This window comes from Amphiura filiformis, chromosome 11 (assembly GCF_039555335.1).
Source record: "Amphiura filiformis chromosome 11, Afil_fr2py, whole genome shotgun sequence".
Classification (NCBI taxonomy): Eukaryota; Metazoa; Echinodermata; class Ophiuroidea; order Amphilepidida; family Amphiuridae; genus Amphiura; species Amphiura filiformis.
In genome coordinates, this window is record NC_092638.1 from 63,983,093 (window position 1) to 64,009,400 (window position 26,308).

General features: G+C 35.7%; 1 protein-coding gene across 2 annotated transcripts; it reads right to left on the reverse strand.

The window, feature by feature from the left end:
* Nucleotides 1-8,560: 8,560 nt before the first annotated feature.
* Nucleotides 8,561-26,308, reverse strand: LOC140165137 (small integral membrane protein 14-like). Of its 2 annotated transcripts, none has more exons than XM_072188573.1 (5): nucleotides 26,170-26,308; nucleotides 23,179-23,253; nucleotides 16,059-16,107; nucleotides 11,039-11,184; nucleotides 8,561-8,676 (listed from the first exon to the last, which is right to left on the reverse strand). In XM_072188573.1, the coding sequence occupies exons 2-5, from the start codon at nucleotides 23,251-23,253 to the stop codon at nucleotides 8,641-8,643; spliced, it is 306 nt and encodes a 101-aa protein (XP_072044674.1). In that variant the 5' UTR covers nucleotides 26,170-26,308; the 3' UTR covers nucleotides 8,561-8,640. The 2 variants fall into 2 exon arrangements, with proteins under 2 accessions (XP_072044674.1, XP_072044675.1); XM_072188574.1 differs by lacking the exon at nucleotides 23,179-23,253 and adding an exon at nucleotides 23,333-23,443 and having other exon boundaries at nucleotides 26,170-26,298.

The window sequence follows — 26,308 nt, forward strand, 5'->3', positions numbered from 1 at the left end:
CTCGGTGTCGCATCACAGGTGTTGTATAGGTAAGGGTAAAAAATGAGCAGGACTGTTAGAATGATAAGTTTGATGTTAAATCGTGCGCAAGAAGATCGGGAAAATGGCTCAAAATAAGTGAACAATGTCCAGCTAGAATCCAACGGTAACCCGTCCCAGGTCTCGGATCAACAATTTTACAGATCTTCATGGTCTCTGGTTTTGGATACGGTATTCTATTCGTATCCGATCTCATATTGGGCATTCGGAACCGGCGTAGAGTGGGTGGTTCTCGGGGTGGAGGGGGTCACTCACGTGTAAAGGTGCTGAGGGTATGTGCGGCGGTCAATGGTGCCTTTTTCAGGCTCTCCGACAGTTCCTTACATTTGCATCATGCTCCAGTTTATTGAGCCCGAAACTCTGAAAATTTTAGCTCTTGAGCTCAAGTTTGGAAAAAAAATCGAATTTCTTTGCTCTAAAACCTATAATTTGGCTCAATTTCAGTTCACAGACCCCTACAAAAATGTTGAAATTTCAGTTCATCAAGCACCAATTTTGATATAAAATTGGATCGGTTGAGCCCATATTTATTGGTCGAGCTATGAGTTTTAAAATATTGAACGAGACGTAGTCGAGTCCAATATTTTACAACTCATAGCGAGACCAATAAATATTGGGGGTAAAGCATCCAATTTTATCATTATTATGTGTTGGATCCAATATTTTCACACACTTGGATCCATCAAAACATAATGTCCAAAAATCAGTTCTTAGTTCCCAGTTTGCCAAGTTACCATCAGGGCCTGGCAATTAGCGTAAAGTGCTGTGCCCAACTGCACGCGTGCCATTATAAACTCCTCAACAAAAGTTTGGAAAGTTTTTTCAAGCATCTATATCTCAGATTATTTGTAACATGTTCATATCGCGTTACATATTAATGGATAGCTACTTTATTCCCCTTTACAATGGCACCAAATTTGAAACAATCACCTTTTTCATAACATGCCTGAGTAAACTTCTTGTAAATATAATGGGGTCTCAAACAGCGTATTTACCATTATTCTGTGCAGCAAGCTGCAATCCCATATCTCCACAATCTGGGACCTATGATAAAGCTCGCCCTACAGAGCCATGGTACCTACAGAATATAGTAGAGAGAATGGAATGGCCTGCCATCACCCCAGACCTAAACCTCTTGTGGGACCAGCTTGGTCGTGCTGTGTGACAGAGTAGACAATGCAACCACATTCAATGACCTGCAACGATTCCTGGTCGTAGAATGGAATGCCATGCCACAGCAACGTGTGACCAGGCTGGTGAGCAGCATGAGGATGCTGTGATTGGCTGTTGTGGCTGTTTATGGTTTTTCAACTCCCTATTGAAGTTGACTATATTATTGTTTGAGCAAAGAATAATCATAATGGTCAATTTGGCACATTCTGTTTGAGATCCCACTACATTCACAAGACTGTACTCAGCCGTGAAAAGGGTGATTGTTTCAAATGTGGTGTCAAAGGGGAATAAAGTAGCTATCCATTGATATGAAACACAATATGAACATGTCACAAATAATATGAGATAATGATGCTTGAAAAAACTTTCCAAACATTTGAGAGAATAATTTCAATCTATTCAACCAGATTAATCCAAAACGTACCTTGGAGCACCCAACATTGCGGTCAGTACCACTGACCTTCAGCTGGGTTGTGATGTTATACACCTTGAGACCCGATGACGTCATTTGGCGAGGTAGAGTTCTGATCGGGTCTCAAGGCGTATAACATCACAACTCGGCTAAATGTCAGTGGTACTAACCGCAACGTTGGTTGCTCCAAGGTACGTTTTGGATTAATCTGGTTGAATACGCTGGCGAAGTTACGTAATAAATCGGATTAACTACCATAGCAATAGGTGAAAACAATTTTGAACATATCGCGCAGCACTACAAGCAGGTTGAACTAATCACCTGTGTATGTCTGCAATCATAGATTGAACACAATACTGGTCTTTTCAAAGATTCTAATCTTACAGGTGCAAGTGATCAGCATGATATGGTTCAATGCAGAGGTACCGCGTGAAAGTATCAGTGCAGCACGGTATATTCAAAAATTGTTTTCACCTATTGCTATGGTAGTTAATCCGATTATTACGTAACTTTGCCAGCGTATAGATTGAAATTATTCTCATTGTATGATTCCCAGATGATTGAGAGTATTCACAATTTCCAAACTGTTGTTGAGGAGTGTATCAATACACGATGTTATGAATCTTATTTTTCACATATTATAAGCAGTGCTTTCTTTGTACGTTACATTTATGTGACGTTCCATCCAAGGTCTTGAGACCCATCTGGAAGACATGCCCTTAATCTCCTACACAGGGGGTGTAGATTTCAAATGGAGTCACCCATTCAGGTAGCCCCATTAAAAATTCACACTCCCTGTGTGGAAAGATTAAGGTCATGTCTTCCAGGGAATGTATGGACTGGAATAACCCTTTTTCCACAATAGTTGCAGGCTTTAAGTGGCAAAGTGACAACTTTGAAAAACAGACTTTGAGATTGAGACTTACATTTTTGATGTAATATATAACCCTTTATTTAAACTTGAAATAAAATAACTTTATTATTAACATTGAATATACCTAACAATACAGATACATTTCACCAACATTTAATACAATCATGCTATTGTCTTGAAATATTGGGCTATTCCATACACCATCTTACAGAAGACATTCAACACAGCGGGTGAAGATTTCAAAGAGTCACCCATTCAGGTAGCCCCATTTGAAATTTACACTCCTGTGTGAGAGATAAAGGACATGTCTTCCATAGCAGGCATATGGATTTCAACTGGACATAGCCCATTACAAGAATATTCTTTTACCAATGGTTTGTTTGTGCAGACATAACAATAGCATGAAAGCATGATACCAAACATAAACTATGTTTTAATGAATGTTAGAGAAAGGTCCATTCTGTTCAATAAAACAATCAGGTTTTCTATCAAAATATTGCTTTTCAGCCTTGGCAGCCTTAAAGCCATAATGTATGATTTCAGTCAAATTTTAATTTTGTTATTCTTTTATAAATATGTGACATGATCAAGGGGAATGAGTCACATGTCGGCCCTGGTCAAAAATGAGTTTCACATATGTTTCTAAAGAGGAAATTTAGAGCTTTCAGAAACTGAAAACCCCATGTTGATACGACTATTCTTCGCTAAGTTACGTCAATTTATCAATCGCTGAAAACAATATAAAACAAAACAATTTTAACACTTTCTTTGCCAATATCTCAAAATCAATATTAGCGACATCCGACTCATTTCCCTTGATTGTGTCACATATTATTACATAATAATAGTAACAACTGGTATATTTATCATTTTAAGCAGACATAATGATGTAAAATGAAAGAAAAGCTGCTTCACTGTGGAGCTTTCTGGGGGAATAGGTGAATAAAGCCAGGGATTAATTATCAAAACGCAGTCTTAGTCTTTTACATAGTATTTTAGTACACCACATTAGGCATACAATCATGCAAAAAGTAGATATTCTAGGAAAAATTGAGGGCATCACTGTGGAGCAAATCACACATTATGGCTTTAACTTGATCACATCACTTGATCATATAAAACATATTCCAACACAATCTAAACACTCACTTGCTAACCATAATACTTAAAACCAGGATTTTCAACATAACCTATACATTCGGAAAATATTATTTTTGGATCATATTATTGTCCATGTCAAAAACATATATTAACCTGCCTATAGTTAGGTTTCGCCTCATAACAAGGACGTCAAGGGGGAGGTATAGGGCCAGCTCCCCCCTGTGAGAAGTCTTGATTTTGAATTTAAAAGGGCACTTCGTGATCCACAGCCTCATCCCCCCACTTTCTAAAAAAAGTTGAGATTTTTATACCACTGGAAACCTCTAGCTACATAATGTTTATGTACCAAATATTTCTTCCAGATTAGTTCGTTTAGCAAAAATATCGTCAAATTTGAATTGCGTTCTGGTATACCAGAATGAAATTACAACAGTGGCTTATGGAGCAATGTAATACACATAATCATGCATAATTCGCAAACGCAAAATCAGAATCAACTGAAATTTTGGGAATAAGCTTTTTTCGAGGATGTTAGGATCACGAAATCCTCCTTTAATATCAAACTTTGTTTCTGATGAAAATCCTGGTTTCTATAAAGATCAATGGTATACTTCACTTTCATACGAACAGAATGGAATTGATATATATTACGATTTAATAGAAAATAATCACCATGATTTATTTAAAAGTTTTTTTAGATATACAGTTTATACAAAGTATAATACAAAGAATGTTGTGTTCCTATACAAAAAAATTATAACATATTTATATGTGTGGAGTTGGTTGTTATGTTGTACATGTAGTTCACAGTACATTATTAAATCAGTGATGTCAGCCTGCACATTGAATGCTTCAGTATTAAATCAGATTATTGAAGTAAATCAAACTGCTAGAACATGTCTGCATACAAAGGCAGCACAATTGATACATGCCATGCACAAGACTGAGTGAAAGATGTCATATCATTGAAACAAGTTATTACATTAATTTACCATGACCAGATTGGTTACTTCCTGGTGTATTAGGCTATTTTAATTGAAACCCATATACCCCTATGGAAGACATAATGTTCATCTTCACACAGGGGATGTTGATTTCAAATGGAGTTACCCATTCAGATAACTCCACTCAAAATTCACACTCCCTGTGTATAGGATTTAGGTCATGTCTTCCATAGAGGGTATTATGGATTTCAACTTGAAAAGCCAATAATTATTGTGTTCTTTCTATAAGGTATATTGCTGATCGAGATCGATGGGCAAACGTGGCGCATGCTGGGAATGAAAAGGGCTCAAAAGCTATAAAATTTGTCAAACAAGATTGCAAATTTGAGCCCTTTTCCTTCCCAGCATGCATCACTTTTGCCTATCGATCGCTATTAGCAATTATACCTTATGGATTTTACACCCACACATGTCACATGTACAATACTGTACAAGTGGACAATTTCATACAAAAATTATTTTCCATTCATACACACTCCAAGCAGGAAGCTAAAAACCAGTGGAACAGTTCAAAAGTTGGCAAAGGATGGCAAAAAGGGGGAAAATATCCACTTGTACTTAAACAGATCTACATTGCAATAATGATATAAACACCTGTCTTAAAACATGTTCATGTCTTCCACTCACAGTCTTATACCATTCACTTTAATATGAATCTGTGTACAATTATATCTGTCCAACATTTTTTGTTGATTTCAATCTTTCATGAGAATTGAATTTAGCAGGTAAACTTTTATTTGCTTCATCTATGAAATTAAAGATTTTAATCTGATCTACTGGACTGATAATGCATCCGGGATAGGATGTGAACTATTCTGACTCAAAAAAAGTAAGTCCAGTAGATCAGTTTACAATCATAAATTTCATAGTTGTTACTACCTGGATGAATGATATCTTCACAATCATACTTCGACTCATATTCACTCCAATTAGGCCTACTCTTGATCACAGAACTTAATTGACAGTTTTCAATAAACAAAACACATGTGATTTCAAATGGTGTATAAATATATGTATTGGACACATAGGGTTAGAAAACATGATTTTAAAGTTTGGCAAAGTGCGCTGAGACTTAAACATGGTAAGTGAAAACATGATATATAAATATATAATAAAACATTTGTAACTTACAACCTCAATGTTCAAGGGTTAGTTCCAAAAGGCCCCATCTGTTATAGCTCCCATGTGTCATGTCATATTTTTAGATACATGTGTACAATAGAATGCATTAAAATGCCCAATGTCTATAGAGCAGCTATTATAGATAGCGCCTTCCTGCACCAACCCCCAATACATTCTGCCTCCTCACCCACCCTGACTTAAACCTCTTCACTCAAAATTATGAATTGGGCTCTTCCAGTTGAAATCCATACACCCCCTATTGAAGACATGACCTTAATCTTCTACACAGGGGGTGTAGATTTCAAATGGAGTCACCCATTCAGGTAATCCCATTTGAAATTCACACTCCCTGTGTGGAAGATTAAGGTCATGCTTTCCACTGGGGGTGTATGGATTTCAACTGGAATAGCCCATATTTGAACAACACCATAATGAAATGTGTTCATCCTATAACCGTTAAGTGGTTAACTTTAAATTTATCAATAATTCCTTTAACATTATCACAATATTAGAAAAAATATATACATTGAATTCGACAATCATATCTATTACTTAAAGTGCATATTTTCCTTCAACCAGGAAAAAAATGCTAACCCACTTACAGTACCCAAAATGATTTTTTACAGTGGCAATTACCCACTATTAAATTTTCTTATTATTTTAACAAATCAAATTATACCTTGATTCAATTAATAAATAATATTGATATTAAAACCTTTATTTCTTAATTATCCTTGACCCACACCTTTTTTTAAACACAAAAATTACTTAAATGTGCTTATGAAGGCACAAAATATTTTACCCAAGTACATAGAAGAGTTCTTCATCAATACTTGGCAATGCCAAAGGCTTCTAATATTTCCTTACATGGTTCGCTCAAAGCTATCTTAAAAAAAAACCTCAGAAGAGTCACGTGCAGCTCACCTGGAAGTTTTATAACTTAACAAAACTTAATTAAAATGACAGGGTAAAAGTATGGCTACCTAAAATAACAGACTTTACCATCAGCCTTTAAACATCTGATGTAGCTGTCCCATACATTTATAATTTACATTTCCCTCTACATATAAAGTCGATTGACCATAACAATGGAAATTGTTACAAAGCTGATAGTGTCGTGTAAATAGAAAAATAAATACGCTTTATGATCAGGCCAAGAATAGCTGATGATGAATATGTGGCATGATCTGGTCCACCCAGACCAAAGTCAGACATTTTGAAATATTACGTTTCACTACCTGAAGAGAATTCATCAAAAATTGAATTCCCTCCTGAGGTTGGGATCTGTCAATGAGTTGACCACATCACCAGGCTGTCATTATAGCTAGAGGCAGTATATTGCACACATGGGTCAATGAGTTACATAAAAATGATCTTGTGTGGTATAATTACATGTAGTTCCCAGAATGTGAGTTTTGCCTGAGGCAATTTGTGGTTAAATATTGATCCCGCACTACAAGAGTTATTACCTTCGATTTGGTTGAAAAAGGAGGAGAGACATGATCAAATATCTCCAGGTAACAAAACGTAATGATTGAGAAGTTACCATTTCTTATTTTCTAACTCGCTAAGTATATACTTATCAATGTTGGAATTTCCACATCACTGGTATAGAGAGCTGCAAAGTTATGAACTTTTCATATCCTCATTTCCTTGTTTTTATTGTATTTTGTGCTTTTAGTTGCCTGTATCTCAATTTCATTATTGCCCACTTTGGTTTGATTGGACAAGATCACGTCACATGATATGTATCAGCTATCCAGTACCTGTATACAATCACACTTCAGAATATATCGAAAACAAAAATTCATAAATAATTAAATTAATTAATAAATAGTCAAATAACTAAAAAAAATACTATTAATTAGAAACTTTACAGTATTCATTAATAAATTATATTGTCACACCAATGAAACATGAGACTGGCAAAACAATATAAAACTGTTGCAATTATAAGCTGTGATTATAAATATTGGTACTCTTTTTCCAATCTGAATGACCAATGAATCATTGGCATGCACAGACACGTTACTAATTGTTTTCAAGTAAAACAGATGTTGTAACATTTTCAATGCAATAAAATGAGTCCTGGCCTAATGTTTTGCAGATTTCCTTTTAACTACCTAGCACATATTATTTTGCACAAGACAAGGTCTTATGCACATGTGTGACGTTGTACATGTATATGCGATTGCTTTTGTTTAAAAGCATTAGGCGGGGGCACTGTATTTAGCATTAGCTTTGGATATTTACCCTGGGTGAAAAATAAAGAAAATAATGAAATTTCCAAAGCTAACTTTAAATACGGTGCCTCCACCTAATGGGAACCTTGCAAAAGATTATAGTCAACCTAACAGTTAAGATTAATTACATAGTTGGTCATGTGATCAAGATTTAGGGACTTGGGCAGATTTCACCTTTTCTGTAAATCCCATGAGCCTTTGAGGGTACACCAGAGATGTCTGTTCACTGTAAGTTGGGAAATGACCCTATCCATTATCTCGTACATATACTAGCCTTTAGATTTATCTTGAAGTGTGATTGCATTCCTCTTGTCAAGCAAGTCTACAATCTCTTTACATAAAATATAATGTAAAATAGTAAATCGCCATAGTATTATCTATATCTACGCCATTTGCTAATTATTGATTATTCCCATCAAAATATACTTTCCATGATTTTTCACATGGTTTTGTCCCAATTAAACAATTACCCTCAGCAATTACCATAGGGACATGAGTCAAGTGTGCTGAAACATGATTCAGTCTACTCTAATATTGATTTCTGGAAATTGATCAATAAAAGACTTGTAATTATAATGAAACTATGTCCCATATGTTTATAAACCCAACTATTATTTTTTGTACATGATACGACAACACGTTGACAAGAATTTCATCTTTGGTCCATCAGGTTTAGTCTACAGGGGGTGCTGGTGGAGGACCAGGATCCTGTAAAGGAAAGAAAAAGAAAAGGTACAAAATTAGCATGAAAGTTCATCTGTATTGGTAATCCATATATAGAAAGATTTTAACTCTTGATTTCAAAAATAGTTACCTCTGTAATTTTCAGTGTTCCTCAACATATGCAATACATATTCAAACAAAGGTTTAATTTCTCATCAAGGTGTCAGCAGAATGACCTGATCATACACTCTTGGAGCAGTGGCGTAGCATGGGTCATCATATTGGGTGGGTGCACCGACCATAGCATCGGGTCTAATGGGGGGGGCACAAGCCATTTTTTGGCAATTTTCCAGGCCATGGGATTTTCTCAATTTTCAGATCGATTGGGGGCACACCCCCCCCCTATCTTGGAGTGTGACATAATGATTAGGACAGTCATAGACATTTGGTAACTTGTAGCGCCCTCAGTGCTTGTTCAGAGAACAAGTAATTCCTCTGACGAAGGCTGTAGTAGTAACAGCTTAAAATTACCTACATTGTAGTAGGTAATATTTTTGTATCGAGATCAAAAGAAAATCTTTCTATATAAAGTACAAATTGACATTAATTAGATTTTACAAAGTAAAGTACAAAATTACAAAGTGGTTTACTTGTTTAAATACAAAAGTTCAAATCCAAAAGTATTTCGGTATTTTGGATTTGTACAGAACTTTTGTTAATAATGTATTATGGACAATCCTGATGAATTTATTTATGGTTTACTTGTTACTTCTTTGACATTCTATTTACAAAATAAGGTCCACATTTACTGTAATACACACAAATTTCTCAAAATCTGTCTTCTAAACCTAAACAGCAAAACATTAAGAAGTGTCATGCATAAGGATAATTACAATGCAAAGTTACAGCACAGATATTGGTGGATGTGGTGGTCACAGTTTGAAATATGCAATTATCAATGTTATGACTGCATCAATCAAAGCTAATTAGTAATAACCATCAGTTACCATCTAAAAAACACCTGTTCTGGTATCTGAATCCGTTATCCACATGTACATACATGTAGGCACAAGTAATATGCAAGTTACATAAACTCAGTGCTTACCAACAACTGCCTTTCTTTTTTTTTACAGAAAATAATATCCATATCTACAAGTATGATATGGCTGATGAAGGGTCTATGTACATGTACCAAGCCTGCCATTTGTTTTGACATTAAACAATGATTTATGACTTATTTCATGAACTATCACAAACTAACACATTAGGCGACGAAAAAGGAAAACATGTTCTAAGGACCTGACCTACCCCGATTTCTAAAAATGGGGAAATATAGTTTTCCTGTACAAATGAATGCCGACCCAAAGTTGGAAAATATCAGGAACAAAATTTTTTTGGTATTTCCCAAAATTGCAAAATAAACTCCTTAACAAAAGTTTGGAAAGTTTTTTCAAGCATCTGTATCTCCATTTGTGACATATTCATATCGTATTGCATATCACTGGATAGCTACAACACTCCCCTTTACAATGACACCCCATTTGAAACAATAACATTTTTTACGGCTGAGTACATGCCTTGTGATTGTAGTGGGGTCTCAAAATGAATTTGCCAAATTGACCATTATTCTGTGCAGCAAGCTGCAATCCCATAACTTCACAATCTGGGACCTACAGTGTAATGCAATCCTCCAAGATGACACCGCTCGCCCCACATAGCCACGGTAGTCAACGACTACCTACAAAATATGGGAGTAGGGTCAAAATGGCCTGCCATCAGGCCAGACCCGGGGGCCAGACCTCAACCCGATTGAACACTTGTGGGACCAGCGTGATCGTGCTGTGCGTGCCAAAGACGCACATAGGCAACCACATTGAATGACCTGCGACGAATCCTTGTGGAAGAATGGAATTCCATCCCACAGTAACTTGTAACCAGGTCGGTGAGCAGCATTCAGGAGAAGGTGCCTGACTATTGTGGCTGCCTGTGGTTTTTCCACCTGCTATTGGGGTTAGTGGTTAGCTTTGTTTGAGCACAGAATAATGGTCAATTTGGCAAATTCATTTTGAGACCCCACTACATTCACAAGGCGTGTACTCAGCCGTGAAAAATGTTGTTGTTTCAAATTGGGTGTCATTGTAAAGGGGAGTATTGTAGCTATCCAGTGATATGCAACACGATATGAATATGTCACAAATAATTGGAGATACAGATGCTTGAAAAAACTTTCCAAACTTTTGTTGAGGAGTTTATTTACAGATTTTGGTGTCTACCAAGATTATAGTTTTGGTAAGGCATTTCCACGTCCTAATGATGAATATATACCAGATTACTTTAAAAGGGGGTAAACTGTCCCGTCCCCTTTTCTTCCGAATACAGTGATTGTGACAATATGTATATATCTTACTTGATTTAATGGGCTTGGTTTGTCATCTCCTCGTCCTCTCATACTAGCTGGTCTAAACAGGAATAAAACAAGAGCTAATACCAACCATCCCATCATCATCATCATCATGAAATACCCACCATCTTGGTTTGCGTCAGGACCGGGTACTGAAACAAACCATGGAAGTTGACAATATTAGTACAGACAGAGATGAACACATTGTATACATGGGGATGAGATGGGCTATTCAATTTGAAAACCACACCCCCTTGTGGAATATTTTGAAATTCCAACCGAATTCAACAATTACATTTTTTTCAGATCCAATCCAATGATTTTCATCCATAAAAAGTGGCAAAGGCGTGAAATATTTTGGAATTCCAAACAAAATAGTCTAGTTTTAGGCCAATGTGGAGCTTTGTTTTGGTATGTAGAAATTACCCTTGCCACGCGCATGAAAGAACGCTATTGTCATGTGGCAAACCTCAGACGTCGAAGGATCGCCACTCGGTGTGTACATTACAGTGGCATAGCGTCATAGGGGCACTGGGGGCACATGGCCCCAATGATGGCCCAATCGATCTGAAAATTTAGAAATAGCTTCTATCTCCCCACCCCTATCAGACCCGCTGCCTCCCAATCATGGTCGGCGCCCCCAATATGATGACCCACGCTACGCCACTGGTACATTACGCAATGTATATGCAATATGCATTATCTAACTGGAATGAACAAATTTCAACTGGAATTTAACACAAAACTAGCAAAAACTTTCAGCTGGATTTGCCTATATTATAAAAATAATAATTAATGTTGGCCATGTGTTTCGATTGGAATCTGCAAACATATTGATTATATTGGTCTTGTAATGATATTTTTTTGTTTCCATGAAAAGCAGATAAAAAATAACACCACAAGACCAAAGATACAATATAATGTGCATTCATGTACAATTGTACATATTACATAAATAATTCAAGGCTGCATACTATGCATAACCAGTGAAGCTAGAAGATATACATAGCCTTTCTCAAACACAAAATGAAGAGCCTCAACAGTGAAGCTGCCTCATGGAAGAAAAAGGAAATCACAGTACAATGTATGTACACATACACACAAAGACAAACAAATGAAATAATTTCTCTCTTTGAATGTATCTTTCTTGCATATGTAATTCTTTAATTCATTTTTATAATTTTTTGTTTGCCTAAAAAAATTCATTACCACCATCTAAAAGGTTGTTTTATATTTTTGATTTACACATGTACAGTATGACAACTGACATGTATACCGTACACCAAGAATTATTGATTATAATGGCTTGTATAATTACAATGCTAGTATTATTCTCAGTACCAGCAAGAAAACAATTACAATTGTGATATGATCAATAAACTTTCATTGTTTCACCAGCTCCTCCCAAAGCAAAACAAAAAATAGATAGCAATTTTTAATTTTTATATGTGTATGATTTATTTGTGTAAAATCCGCAAATGACTGTTTTCCAATTATATGGATGGTTATTATTATATAACGACGTACATGTATTAAGGATTTTGTGGGATATTCCATGCAAAAATAGCACTAAAGGTCAAAATCATTAAACTCAAATTGCAAGCCATTTCTTTTGTTTTTCTTTACTTGAAATAAGACCCAATTCAATAGTTGTGGCGATGATACGGGGGGGGGGGCACTTCAATATGAAATGGATATAGGTGTAGGGTTGGCACATTCGCAGTAAGGGGCATTCGGTGAGAGCAAAATGTAAAAAATATGGGGTAATTAGGTGAGAGCATGATTTTTGGCATTTAGTGAGAGCAAAATGTAAAAAACATGGGGTCATTGGGTGAGAACATGACCTTTTCTTAAATGGAACCTTTGGTTGAGAGCCGAAATAGTGCCACAAAAACCTCGAAAATCAAATTTCTAGTTCTAAATGGCTTAAAATTTCTTTGTTTTTTCAAAATAAGTAACAAAATCCATAATAAATGAAAGTTGCTGTTCAAATTGAAAAATAAGGGTGACAGATCAAATGGAAAAATAGGGGTCTTCGGGTGACAATGACGCTGAAAAAGGGGTTCTTAACAGTCCTACATACGCGTCACCTCCAAAGTTGGAGTGCCCACCCCCACCCCCTGATGATACACACTGCCTCACACATGCATGTATACATGTACACACTAGCATGCATGCCCCTCACCACCTCCCCCCCCACAATCTTGTTCATTTCACAGACAATAATGTCTTACATAAAACTTATCTGAAATAGCGCTAGACCGTGAACACACACACAACTCATGGTCATGGCCACTTATTCAATACTAAGTGCTCACTGACCCATATCGTAACAAGACCAATGAAATCAACATGTCTAGCTACTGATTCCAAGCAGAAAAATGTTGTTATGCTACAGGTCAAACATCATTTGTACACGATGTATGCGACTCAATCAAGCAAATGTTGATTTAGGATTTGTCACTCAAATCTGTATGTTATTTATTGTTTAAAAAAGGCCCATTCAGTAATTTGCTCATCCAGACGATCGTAAAAATACATCAAAATTCAGATTTTGGTACCTTTGTCATTGTCATTGATATGCTAACATAGCCTGAAAGCCATAATTTCAACTGAAAGCCATAATTACGGCAAAATAAGGCATTTACATGAATCTGTAATTTACATACAGTATTAGCTACATGCATTCGAATGGGGTTCAACTTTGTCAACTACTGTTTTCTTCCGCTTTTCGCCCAAATTTTCATTTCAAAATACCAAATTGTGACAATTTGAGTGACTTATCCTTCACTTTTAAGCAATTTATAAACATTTCTTTACAATTGTACCGGGATCACTGAACGGGTCTTTAAATACCCAATATTTTTAACAGGGGTATACATGCATCAATATTTCACAACTTCCAACTGATTTTGCTTGATCACATCACATATTTAATTTTAACTTATAAGCAAAATAGGCTTGGCAATGGTATATTGTATGTCCTTTTATAGTAGTAATAATTCATTAATTAAAAAATGTTAATAAATGGGATTATATTTATCTTGTATTTTTCACTGGAAATTAACTGTGAGCAATGTCACAAAATGAAAAATTTTGAAATTCCCAAAATCACAATGTTTACTACAGCTAATTTGTTTAGGAGTCAATAAACTGGGCTTCAAATATTATTGTGTTTAGCTTGATAACCAATAACCAATTAATATTATGATTTGAATAAAAAAGGAAATAACATGATATTGCTAGGTAACCGAGTTAATTATGACGCAGCTAAATGTAGTTCACATTGTGAATGCTTCAAAGCTAAATGGGTATGACAGGTATAATTTTATCAACAGCCATATGTTTGGCGGTGCAAGAAAAAAAACCACTTCTGAAGTAAATAAAATAAATTGCACAGTGTTACATGTACCTTATGCTTAAAATCACAGGTTGTTGAAATGGTGTGGGGGAGAAGATGAAAATTCAGGGCAAGACATTAGCCAGAGGGGTGTCCAGGTGTCATTTGGACGCCCTGTTTTCAATTTGGACACCCTAACATTCTGATTTTTATAATGGAGTGAATAGGAAGTGGACACCCTGATTTTGTAAAATAAGGTATTTTTGACCATTTTGGACACCCTAAAGACACCCAGGTGGATGTGACTTCATAAGAGCAATGTCGGGGATTATAGATCACAATTTTTCAATCGATGTAGAGAGATGAGGTCCCACCAACAGCCATTATAACGAATGGTTCATGTTCAACTAATTCCAGCGGACGGTCTGTGGCTAGTAAGGAATCGTCTTTGACCATGCGCTGATCTGGCTGGTCAGGAAGATATTTAATATCCCGAATTTATAATATGCCTACCAGTTCCATCGTATAACCGATTGCTAGAGAATATGTGTTACCATGTTTAATAAATTTGTATTTATCGTATAATAAAATGTGGCCAAATGTATTTATGTGTACATAGTGTGTGGATCACAAGAATAATAATCTTCTACGGACTTGGCTACTAAGCATGTCGGGAAGGATATTGACCTATGTCAGTTATCATGTTAGAGATGAGGTTCGACCAAATGCTTGTGTCATACTTTTGTCGCTGAGGGGCGTGACGCACGCGCATTGCAGACAAACGGACACAATTGAAGCTTGTCATTGGTTAATACATCTTGCCTGTTGCCGCTTGCCATGGAGTATGACGGGGGCATTCACTGTGTGCGATCATGCGTGAGAGGCAATTCCCGATAATATATTAAGTTCCCTGAGACACCCCTCTGGCTAATTAATGCCTTGATTCAAGGCCCTGGTTTTTTTATGAAAAACAATGAAATTTATCCTGCAAAATGGTCCCCCTAAACTGCAAATGGGCTACCTTTAAAGCCTTTTTGAGTCTCTTGGCAATGTTCCCCTTAGGCCCGGGGCACATGCCTGGGGGGAACTCAACTGAAATTTTGGTAGGGGTGTGCGGCGTCTGCTTTGTGAACTACGGAAGGGCAAAATATGGTCTTCATATACTGAAATTTCAACATGGACCCTGTTACACTTCTCAATGTCAGATTGCCAGCAGTGGGCATACTGAACTTATTATATCTGAACTTTTAAGACAGTATGGTTGTTCTACCACTGATGGACCAGATTGTGCCACATATTGGCTTTGGAGGCACCAGTGGTGGCACTACAGGGGTGGGAGCAAGGGGGGCATTTGCCTCAAATATTTTTCTTGCCCCCTCCACTTTTGAGGCAAAAACCCCTTTTTGCAGCAATTTTGTGCAAGATTGGTTGATTTTGCCAACCCCTGAAATTCACTTTGCCCCCCGCTGAAAAAAAATCCTGGTGCCGCCACTGGGAGGCACTACATGTATATTTCATTAACATTCACTGAGCATTCAGCTAGGAAAATAAGAAAGAAAACAAAAAGTATTTACTGTTGTTCTCTATTTGCTCAGAAGTGAGGGTTGGGGCTTGAGGTCCCCTAGTCCAGGTAAGGAATACAAAAAAACAAAAAAACAAACCTGTATACATTGTGTAGGTACTTACACTGTAAGTCACATTGTGAATCTGAACAAGTGTTTTGGGAATCTCTGAGCTGAAATGAAATAAAAATAAACATGGTTATACTTCATAATATATTACACAACAGGGTAAAATATACATGTGCCACAATTGGGGGGGGGGGGGCACATGTAGAGGCTAGAGGTAGATATCATGCGCTTCCCCAAAACATGTAAAAAGGGTAGTTTTTCATGGGCAAGCAATGTGTGCGGACATCATTTAGGTTGTCAAAAATATCAAAAATCAGAAAAAGGGTTTATTTGACAACACCTTGAACATCAAACATCATAAAGTATATCATTTAGTGTCAAAAATGGCAAAATAATAGATTTTCCACATTTTTAGGGTAGTAAACATGACCAAAATAAATGTTTAGGGCATTATGGATTATGGAAGCTCCTGAAAAAATATGTGTTTAGTGTCCATTTTGGAAATTCATGGATGAGCATGGTATCCACCTTGGAATACAAGTGCCCCCCCGCAGAGGATAAAGATTCAAAGCAATAACACATGCATTGATGCACATATGAAAATTTGCATAAAATGCTCATGTATCTAAAACCTACATTCTAAAAGAGCACAAAATGATATTCTATATTCAAAAAAGAAAAACAAAACATCCTTTTAGCATTTAATTGGATCAAATTGCGTTGCAAACGAAGATTGAATGCGATTTTTATATACATTAATTATAATTCACGAGAACCAAGAATGACACATCATACATATTTTCACCAAATGCAGTTCAGATGCAATTTATAGCATTGACTGTTTAATAATGGAGTTGGTAAACAAACAGTGTGGTTAGTAATATTGTTAATGATCTGAAAGTACCTAAATTAAAGTTAAAACATATAATACAAATACATTACAAAAGTAACCATTCATGCTAAATAACACAGTACTAGCTGTTCCACTTTAAAGCTGCTGGGGCCATTTAGTGCGATTTCAAAACAACAAAAACAAGAAAATGTAAATGAACAAAAAAATGCAAAATAAAAAAAAGCTTCTATAGATTTTGCCAATTAATTTTTTCTCTCAACATGCTGATGCCAATGTTAAGCCATACATGTATGTACAAAATATTGCCATAACACTTTTACTAAATTTTTTAATGTTTATGTCATGCTAGCAAATTGTGTTTTTTTCTATACATATTTTCAAAATAAGACCAAATTTTAACTTGAGCATACTACAATCAACATCTAACTTCCTGATTTTGTTTTTATGATTCCCTGTCAAACCTACTATGTATATTTACATCTGTTTTTCTTCGAAACCATCCTCTAAATGCTACTGTGAAGAGGTAATACTTGTACAGAGTCTACGCTGTAAACATGAATACATTAGTTAACTGAGACTGGCGCAGAGTCTAACTCCCGACAACCACTCACAAATAGCCACATGAAACTAGTTTGGGTCACAGTCATCTATGCAGGTACGTGTTTATGTGAAGTGAGCAAGCTAAATACAACAGCTGTTTATAACGACATTTTAATATGGCGATGGACGAGGAAGGTTTTCCCCTTCTTTTGTATTTATGTACATGAAATTTAGTTTTGGTAACATTAGTATCATCTTATCTCAGAAATTTTAGTCAAATTTGGTTGAGATTCTAATTTTACTCTCACCTGTAAAATGAGAAAATGAGAAATGGCTTTTCCCTGTTAAATTGCAGCATAAACTTTTTTAATTTCATTCTATTTGCAGAGTAAAATTTAATTAGTGTAAATTCTTGTTTCAAAATCCACAAAGGCTTGTAAGGCAATCAATACACCCATAAGTATTATTGATTACTCATTTTTTCAGTCTTACACTTTTTCAGGATCTACATGTAGCCATTGGAACAATAATATTGTGAAAATACACATTTATGATCCTGTGTCATATATACTGGGGTACCCAAAAAGGTGGCTTTGTTACATTTTGATGTGCAGCTTGGATTTCAAAACGCTGTCTCTTGAGTATTCCTTCACTTAGAAGATTCAATTAGGTCTTAAATTGAGGCTGATTTATTCTAGATTACTCATGTTTTTATCCTGTTTTAAAATATTTTTAAATTATTTTCTTATGACGTTTGGCATGAAATGTGCCAAGGGTGGCTGAGAATTAGGGGGAGGAGGATTAGGGGGAGGGATTCATATCGTAAATTTGATTTAAAACCCCCATTAAAAATTTGAATCTAGTAAGAAAATGTCTAAATGGACTCCCAGACATCTAAACCAAGTAAATAAATACAGAAGGTCATTTAAAAGACTAATACCTGCTCAGAATGATTGTAAATGTGGAAAAAGAGGTGGGGTTAATTCTCCCTACTTTGTGATTGTTTTTGCCGACTCTCTCATTTTTTAACCGATTTCCAAAAAAAAGGTGTCAAAATGCTCAGGAAGATGAACAACTTCAAATGAGATGTGTAGGTAAAATGTTTGAACCATTTCATATTTTTACTATGTAACACAAAGGTACCCCAGGTTGTGACACAGGACAAAATGCTATTTTTATCATTGTAAAACCACACACAGACATGGGATGGAAGGAAGGATGGGGAGACTGTGTAAGCTAAAATTAGATCAGTATTTGATTTTCTGACAAAAACTATAAGATCTGAACAAACAAATTGTCTGGGGGCATCACTTAGTATTTTTTTTAAAGGAGAATAAATTGATAAATTCAATGATTTTCATGATACATGTATATGAACAAAATTGAGGCACAATTGGTCTGTCATCTAGTTGTATTATAAAAATTAACCAATAACACATTATATTAGCCAATCAGCATGATTGTTTATTACTTCTGCATTTATGCTGGTACGCTCAACACACACGGCACATAATGACATTTACGAAATTAAGTTTACATATACATGTCTATCAAAACATGGCAGTTATTTGAAAATGAAAATTTAGATTTCTGAACCAAGTTTTAAAAGAACTGCATTTTTGGTTTTAAGTGATGAATGACATTGGTTTTAGGTGTTGCAATGATTCAATGTATTGAAAAATATCAATGTTTTTCCAACACTGACTTATCAGTGTGTTCAGGAAAGGGGAATTAAATAGTATTTTTCTAACACTTAATACTTTCTTGATTAAAAGGGGATAAAATTACAACCAAACCTACATTTAATCAGTGAAATCATATAGCATTTGCCACTGCCATTGTTATAAGTGACCGCTACATGATATATGTAGGTATGTTTTTAAAGCTTTGAAGTAAAGAAAAGCCATTTTGTTGACTTAGCACTCATTGTGCAGTGCTGGTCACAAACATAAAATGTATGTTTCAATGTTTTCAAAGTTTTTATTTTTTAAATGTCAATGTTTTAGTCAAATTTGGATGCGATTTTAATTTTACTCTCGGGGGTAGGGTATATGTTTAGTTTTGTTAGGGGTGTGCTGGTGAGAATTTGAAAGTGGACCCATCAATATACCAGTGTCAATGGTTTGTTCATATAACCTGCCATGATGGGTCACGTAAATATATCTAAAATATTTCAATGTTCAAAGGGCGATGAACTGAAACCTGATGATAAGTTACTAAATTATATATAGTGGCAAATTGACTAGTTAGTCCCTTGAGGCAAGCAAATTTTACACTTACTTCTTGTTCCAACATGTACATTATAGTACTAGTCAATCCCTATAAAATCCATAAATGTGTACAATCTAAATTTAGCTTGAAATTAAAAGTGAACGCAAACACACCACCACAATATGCCACTATAAATAATTAGGGTTTTTTCCAAGATGCTGATTTTGATTCCTGGGTTAAGATTTTCATGAGTTAAAGGAGGATTTTGTGATCCTAGCATCCTCTTTTTATGAAATTTTTCAGCTTATTCCCAAAATTTCAGTTGATTCCGATTTTGCGTTTGCGAGTTATGCATGATTATGTGTATTACACTACTCCATAGACAATGTGTTGTAATTTTGTTCTGGTATACCAGAACGAAATTCAAATTTCACGATATCTTTGCTAAACGAATTAATCTGGAAGAAATTTTTGTACATAAACATTATGTAGCCAGAGGTTTCCAGTGATATAAAAATCTCAACTTTTTTGAGAAAAGTGGGGGATGATGCTGTGGATCACTTAAATGCCCCTTGAAAATGAATTTCCAGTTCTAAGTGAGATCAATGCAATGTGTGACAATTATTAGAGATCAAAACTGCAAAATCAAAATCACTCTTGTGGATGAAAACTAAGATGGGAACTCATGCATCAAACATGCTGGTTAACTATAGAGCCCAAGTTAAAGGTTTGCTATGTCGAAAATAAGGTGTGTTATGTCAAGTATGAAATAAGGTTCGCTTCGTCAAATCTAATCCTAACCCTTACCCCAAACCTCCATTTTTGCCATAGCCAAGGCCCAGGCAAACCTTATTCGATATAGGCTAATGAAATGAAATGGTTAGTTTCCCGTCACATTTTTTTCTGTGAAATATGAGGTCATGATTTCATTATATAATTAATTATTTTGGAAAATTTCATTATTTTGGAAAATTTCATTATTGTCAAAACTTTCATTTACATGGCTATTACCTATATTGTTGATGAAAGACCATCTCAAATCAGGTATTAATGCATAGATCATCATTACAGACATTTTGCAACAGATTGAGTAAAGATTTGAATTTGTTTTTATTATAATAAAAAGAAATTAGCAATTTTGTAATCACTAGAAACATGATGAGCAGTAGCGTAGCTGGGGGCAGGTGGGGCAGAGTGCCCCCTGACAAAAAAAAATGAAAGAAAAAGTGCCCTCTGACAAAAAATGAAAGAGAAAATCAAGAGGGCAAAGGAAAAGAAAAGGGCAAGGAGCCCTTTTCTAGCAAAATTCAGGGCCAAAATAGTGTCAAATACAAATTTTTTCCGCGCTACGCGCGCACATTGTAACAACAAAGCCCTTTTTTAGCCGGATAATGGGCGAAAATAGTGTAAAATACCATTTTTTTCAGGCCACGCCGCAAGACATCATCCCAATAAGGCCCTTTTCGGGAAGCTCAAGACATACAGTCTCTATGTATTGTATGATGCAACTGCAATTTTTTTCGTCTGTGCCTCCAAAGTTTTATGGTGCCCCCCCTGACCAAGAAAGCTGGCTACGCCTCTGATGATGAGGTAATCCTTAAATTTTCATTATTTACCACATCCTCTACCCCTACAACTTTGATTATTTCCATCTCAATTTTCAGATAATTAACTTTTTTATTCATGAAAATAATGAAAGTTTTGGTCAAATTGAAAAGGTGATACGGGCGGGTGGCGGGAAACTAATAAAATACACAGGCCTAACAAACGTCACTTTTCAACATGTCACATAGCGAACCTTCGACATAGCAACCCTTTGTCATAGCATGTGGACTCCAATACACCTACCTTTGGGTTCATTTTATTACTGCATGCACTATTGCACATTAAAACAACATACATTTACATACACTACAACTACAGCAGCAAGAGTATACTCTATAGATCTGGTTGAAGTATGAAATCAAATTTAAGCAGAGTAAATCATTTAGTTTATTCCTATTCAGGCAAATGCCACTTGGTCCAATCCCATTTGGTCTAACTTTTAATTCCACTAATTAGACCAAATGGGAATTAAAACAAGAGGCAATTAATGCGGAACTACACCCCTTGATAAATTTGTGACTATTGCATTCTTCTCCAAAAATAATATCAATATAGTACCGGTAACAAAACTTATGTACAGGGGCAAGGAATCCAGTTACTACACTGGGATTTCAGTGACTCAAGACAAGCGGTATACATGTTATTTCTGATAAGGGAAGAGGTACCGCTAGAATGTCCTAGTAGAATGTAACTCATTCCTTTAAAAAACATATAATGAAGTTAATGAACCATTTGTCTTGAATCACTGAAATTTCAGTGAAGTAATTGGATTCCTTGCCCCTATATATACATGTATATAACTTTTGTTACCAGTGTGTAGTTATTTTTTGAGAAAAATGCAAAACTAGTCACAAAATTTATCCAGTGGTGTAGTACCACCTTATAGACTAAGTGGCAAATCTCCAATCACATTACAACAGTGAATGTTTTTAAGGCTAATACTCATCCAATAAAAAGTTACAACGTGCCTCACTTCATACTTCAATAAGGACAGATATAGAGTATAATCAGGGACCTTGTATGGAGGGACTGGAAATGGCTTCCACCCATTGTACCATGGGAGTTGCTGGTTTACAAATTATCCTCAGTTGAGCAAGCATGAATAATACGTTGATCAAAAGACCCTGGTACGAATCCAAGCACAGTTACAACACAGCGTGTGGCTTGTCTTGTACATTGCGAAATGAGCCTACATGTTGTCTATAATGACAGACTCTAGAAATGCCAACATAAATCTTCAAAGAACATTATCTTAAGAATTATTTCAGTATCGAAATCAGGAATACCAAGCGTGCGGTGTACACATTCCAGAAAAAATATAATTTTGTTTGTTCTAGCATTCTGTCTCCACAAAATTATCACATTTTGCCTTCAAAATCCTATGTTAAATGATTTTCCATGCTACACAGAAATTGTGTTCGACAAAGGATAGACATTTTACACAATTTTACATAAACTTAAAAAGATATTGGAATATTTTGATGGTTTTTTTATATTTAGTAGGGCAACATGAGTAAATAATAAAATTGAAACAGCGCCCTCGGCGCAACTCGCATACAATCGAAGGTCGAAAAGATAATCTGATAACAATAGCTTGACAATAGCTATCAATAACCTGTTTCCAGTCCCTTTATACACGGTCCCTGGTATAATCAAACCCCAGAGAAGATATCTTACCCTTCCCAGAATCCTTTGCAAAAAGATGTACATGTATCACCTCATATCATCAAACGACACATTTTTACAGGTTCCCTTTGTTTCCATTTTGAGATCAGACTGGCCAAAAATGGGTCGATAGTTATGAAATAAGTACATTTTGCAAGATTGTGCTCTGTTCATTGTACATTTTTTCACCATCAACCCATGTTGCACTATTTTATAACAATCAATACAAACAATTGAAAATGAAATGGAAGGAATGCCTTGTGGGAAGTGTAAGATATCGTTTCTGATCCAACCCACTCACCATGCTAATAAGTCTCCTCATTGCACCCTCGTGTGAGCATATACACTCACACGGATCAAAACCCCCTTCAGCCATCTTTAAAAGTGAGACAAAAACAGAGAATCAAGCATTAGACATGTGGAACAAAGGTGAAGAACATTTGTGTATCACTTACCATGTCTATGAGTCGTCTCATTGCCGATTCATGACCCCAAATACATTCACACGGATCAAAACCACCTTCCGCCATTTTGATTGTAGATGTTTCAATTTTTATGTACCGTACCTACAGCAGGCATGAAGACATTTTAAAAATGTTTGAAAAGGATTTTAGGAATTTCAACTAATTTAAATTGTCATAAGTTGCAGTGTCATTGGGTCAAGTCAAGTCATTTCTAAAAAAACTTGCAAAAAAACTTTTTCCAAAACTACAAACCATATGGGTCAAAATACATCCTCCATTTTGGTGTCATATTTATTTCATCTACATGTACATATACATATACCGGTATAGAGGCATGATCTGTCACTGCATTCTTGGAGGTACTCAGTTCACATGCCCTCAAACTTGGTGGGTAGGTGACTGGGTGCAACTTGATCCAAGCTACAGACAGGGTTAGAGGGTTAGAAATTTGCAACCAAGTGCAAGAATCCTTAAATTATCCCAGTGGAATTTTGCAAGAATCCATGGATTCTCGCCATGTAACTTTGTATGATATTAAAAACTGAAATATTTACGACAATCCATTTAGAATTTTTTTTATTTTATGATTTATTTATTTATTTATTAAATACATCATTAATTAAGAAAATATATAGATTTACGCACCCACCTGGCTAGGGTATACGGTGCGTAAATATAGATTTACGCACCCACCTGGCTAGGGTATACATACGGTTTTTGCCAGCAAAGTGGCAAAAACTCATATAGTCAGTCAAATATTAAAAGTAATACAGAAAGCTCATAAACAGTAACACACAATTTTCAATGAATTATTCAGCATATTTTTTTGTCTCATCAAGTCCTTTTTTATAAAAAAAGTTTTGAATTTGACAAGCCGCTTTTCAGAAAAATGCACTAGTGAGCAATGAAAACCCACACCTTCCATAATTTCTTCCGGTACTTGTAAAATATGCAAATTATATAAAAATAAATTGAGTACCGTATTGTTATTTGTTGTCAATAAGATGTAGTGTTAGGCATAGATTAAAAGTAATGAGTTGAGTGCAAATGTGACAAATAACTTAGTCTCAACATGGACATATTTTATCATTAAATAAGAAAATTTTTAAAGTTAGGAGCCATTGGCTCCTCAATCAGCTTTTGCACCGTACAGCACTGTTGTGGACTAGATCTGGACTCTGGAGTACCCCAAGACACAGTTCTAGGACCACTTTTACTCAAATAGGCCAAGAATTCAGTCGTCAGGGCGGTTGGAAAAAACCCTACAGGATAGGTGAATGCACAATAAGGTGACTACTACATGTACACCCCTTGATAAATTGAAACTATTTTTCTCAAAAAATAATAACACACTGGTAGTGACAGGGGCACGGAATCCAATTACTACACTGGAATTTCTGTGAATCAAGACAAGCGGTATTTATGATAAGAAAAGAGGTACCGCTAAAATGTATCTCATTCCTTTAAAATGAACCACTCTTCTTGAATCACTGAAATTTCAGTGAAGTAAATGGATTCCTTGCCCCTATACATAACTTTTGTTACCAGTGTGTAGTTAATTTTTGAGAAAAACGCAAAATTACTAATTAGTCACAAAATTTTATCAGGGGGTGTAGTACCACCTTAAACACATACACAGCACCTGTCATGCCTGTTGGAACTCCCGGCCGGATTATTGGAACTGGTGCAATTACTAAATTAGTACAGCTGCATTACGTTAAAATATGGCAGCATCAATAACGAAAATGTCATACTGATAAATGACACATCTGTTAATTCTGTTTTGCCCGGTTTTTTTAAAGTTTACCTTGCAGACTAAGGCTAATGAAAGTCAATGTTATGTTTAGCGTAACATTTTTTTCAAACCACAATGAGGCAACTTTTTCATTATTCATTATTCATTATTTTGCAACGTTTCATTAATTACAAAATAGCAGCCACTTCATCAACACTTGTCGCACTATATACCCTCCAATATTCTATTAAAACAACTCTAATCAACAGTAGGCCTTTTTTGAAGGCATATGAAGCAACAAATTTGTATTAAAAATATTTTTCACCATCCAGGTATTTATACCAGCTTTCACTTAAAAGGCCATAAATTGTTAAATGACTGTCCACATTATTGGTCCCAAACCAGCCCTCCTTGGGGTAATGGCCAATTATAGTTCAATTTGATAACAGAATCTTGTTTTTAGTTCTTTTTTATGTTGGAATAGGTTGATTTATCATTGGCATTTGTGCTTGTGTCCCCACTGGAAACTAATTGTGTACAAAATACAAAATAATGAACTGTTTTGGGATTTTGGCATCACAAACGCGGCCAGAAAATCCAAACGCGGGCGGGTGACGCTAAACATAACATTGACCTTCATTAGCCTAATGTGTTTACAATTTACATTCAACATGCCATTGTGCATTAATTAGGCCTATTGATTCTTCATTGATCATGTTCATGATGTTGATTCACCCACATTTTCATGTTTTATTTGCAGCTCATGAGCTTCACGGATATAGATTACAGCCTACAGGCATGCAGGGTGCTATCTGTTTATTTTCTAAATGAATCCATGACTGGTAAAAGCTAAAAGCGGCTCCCACTTCATTTACATTGATCATGCTTGGACATACATGACAAATTTAGTGCAAAACCCGAGTTCCGAAGGGCATAAAACTCCCGGGTACCGGAAATCTTCCATGTTGATCAACAACAGCAGCAACATGTTCAATCTTGCGGTCAGACAACCGGCAGATTAAAGCATTTGTTATGGGCAAATAAAACAGTAATAAACACCATTCGAAGTTCTAAACGAAGCTCTTGTACTTACCTTATTGTGAACTTAAATATATACTCTCAAATGAATACATAAATTGAAATATTCCACTGTTTTGACCGACCCATGTATGTTTCCGTATCAGCTATTTTTCATAACACACGTCAGTGATCGCCTATTGTTTTGGGTTGCC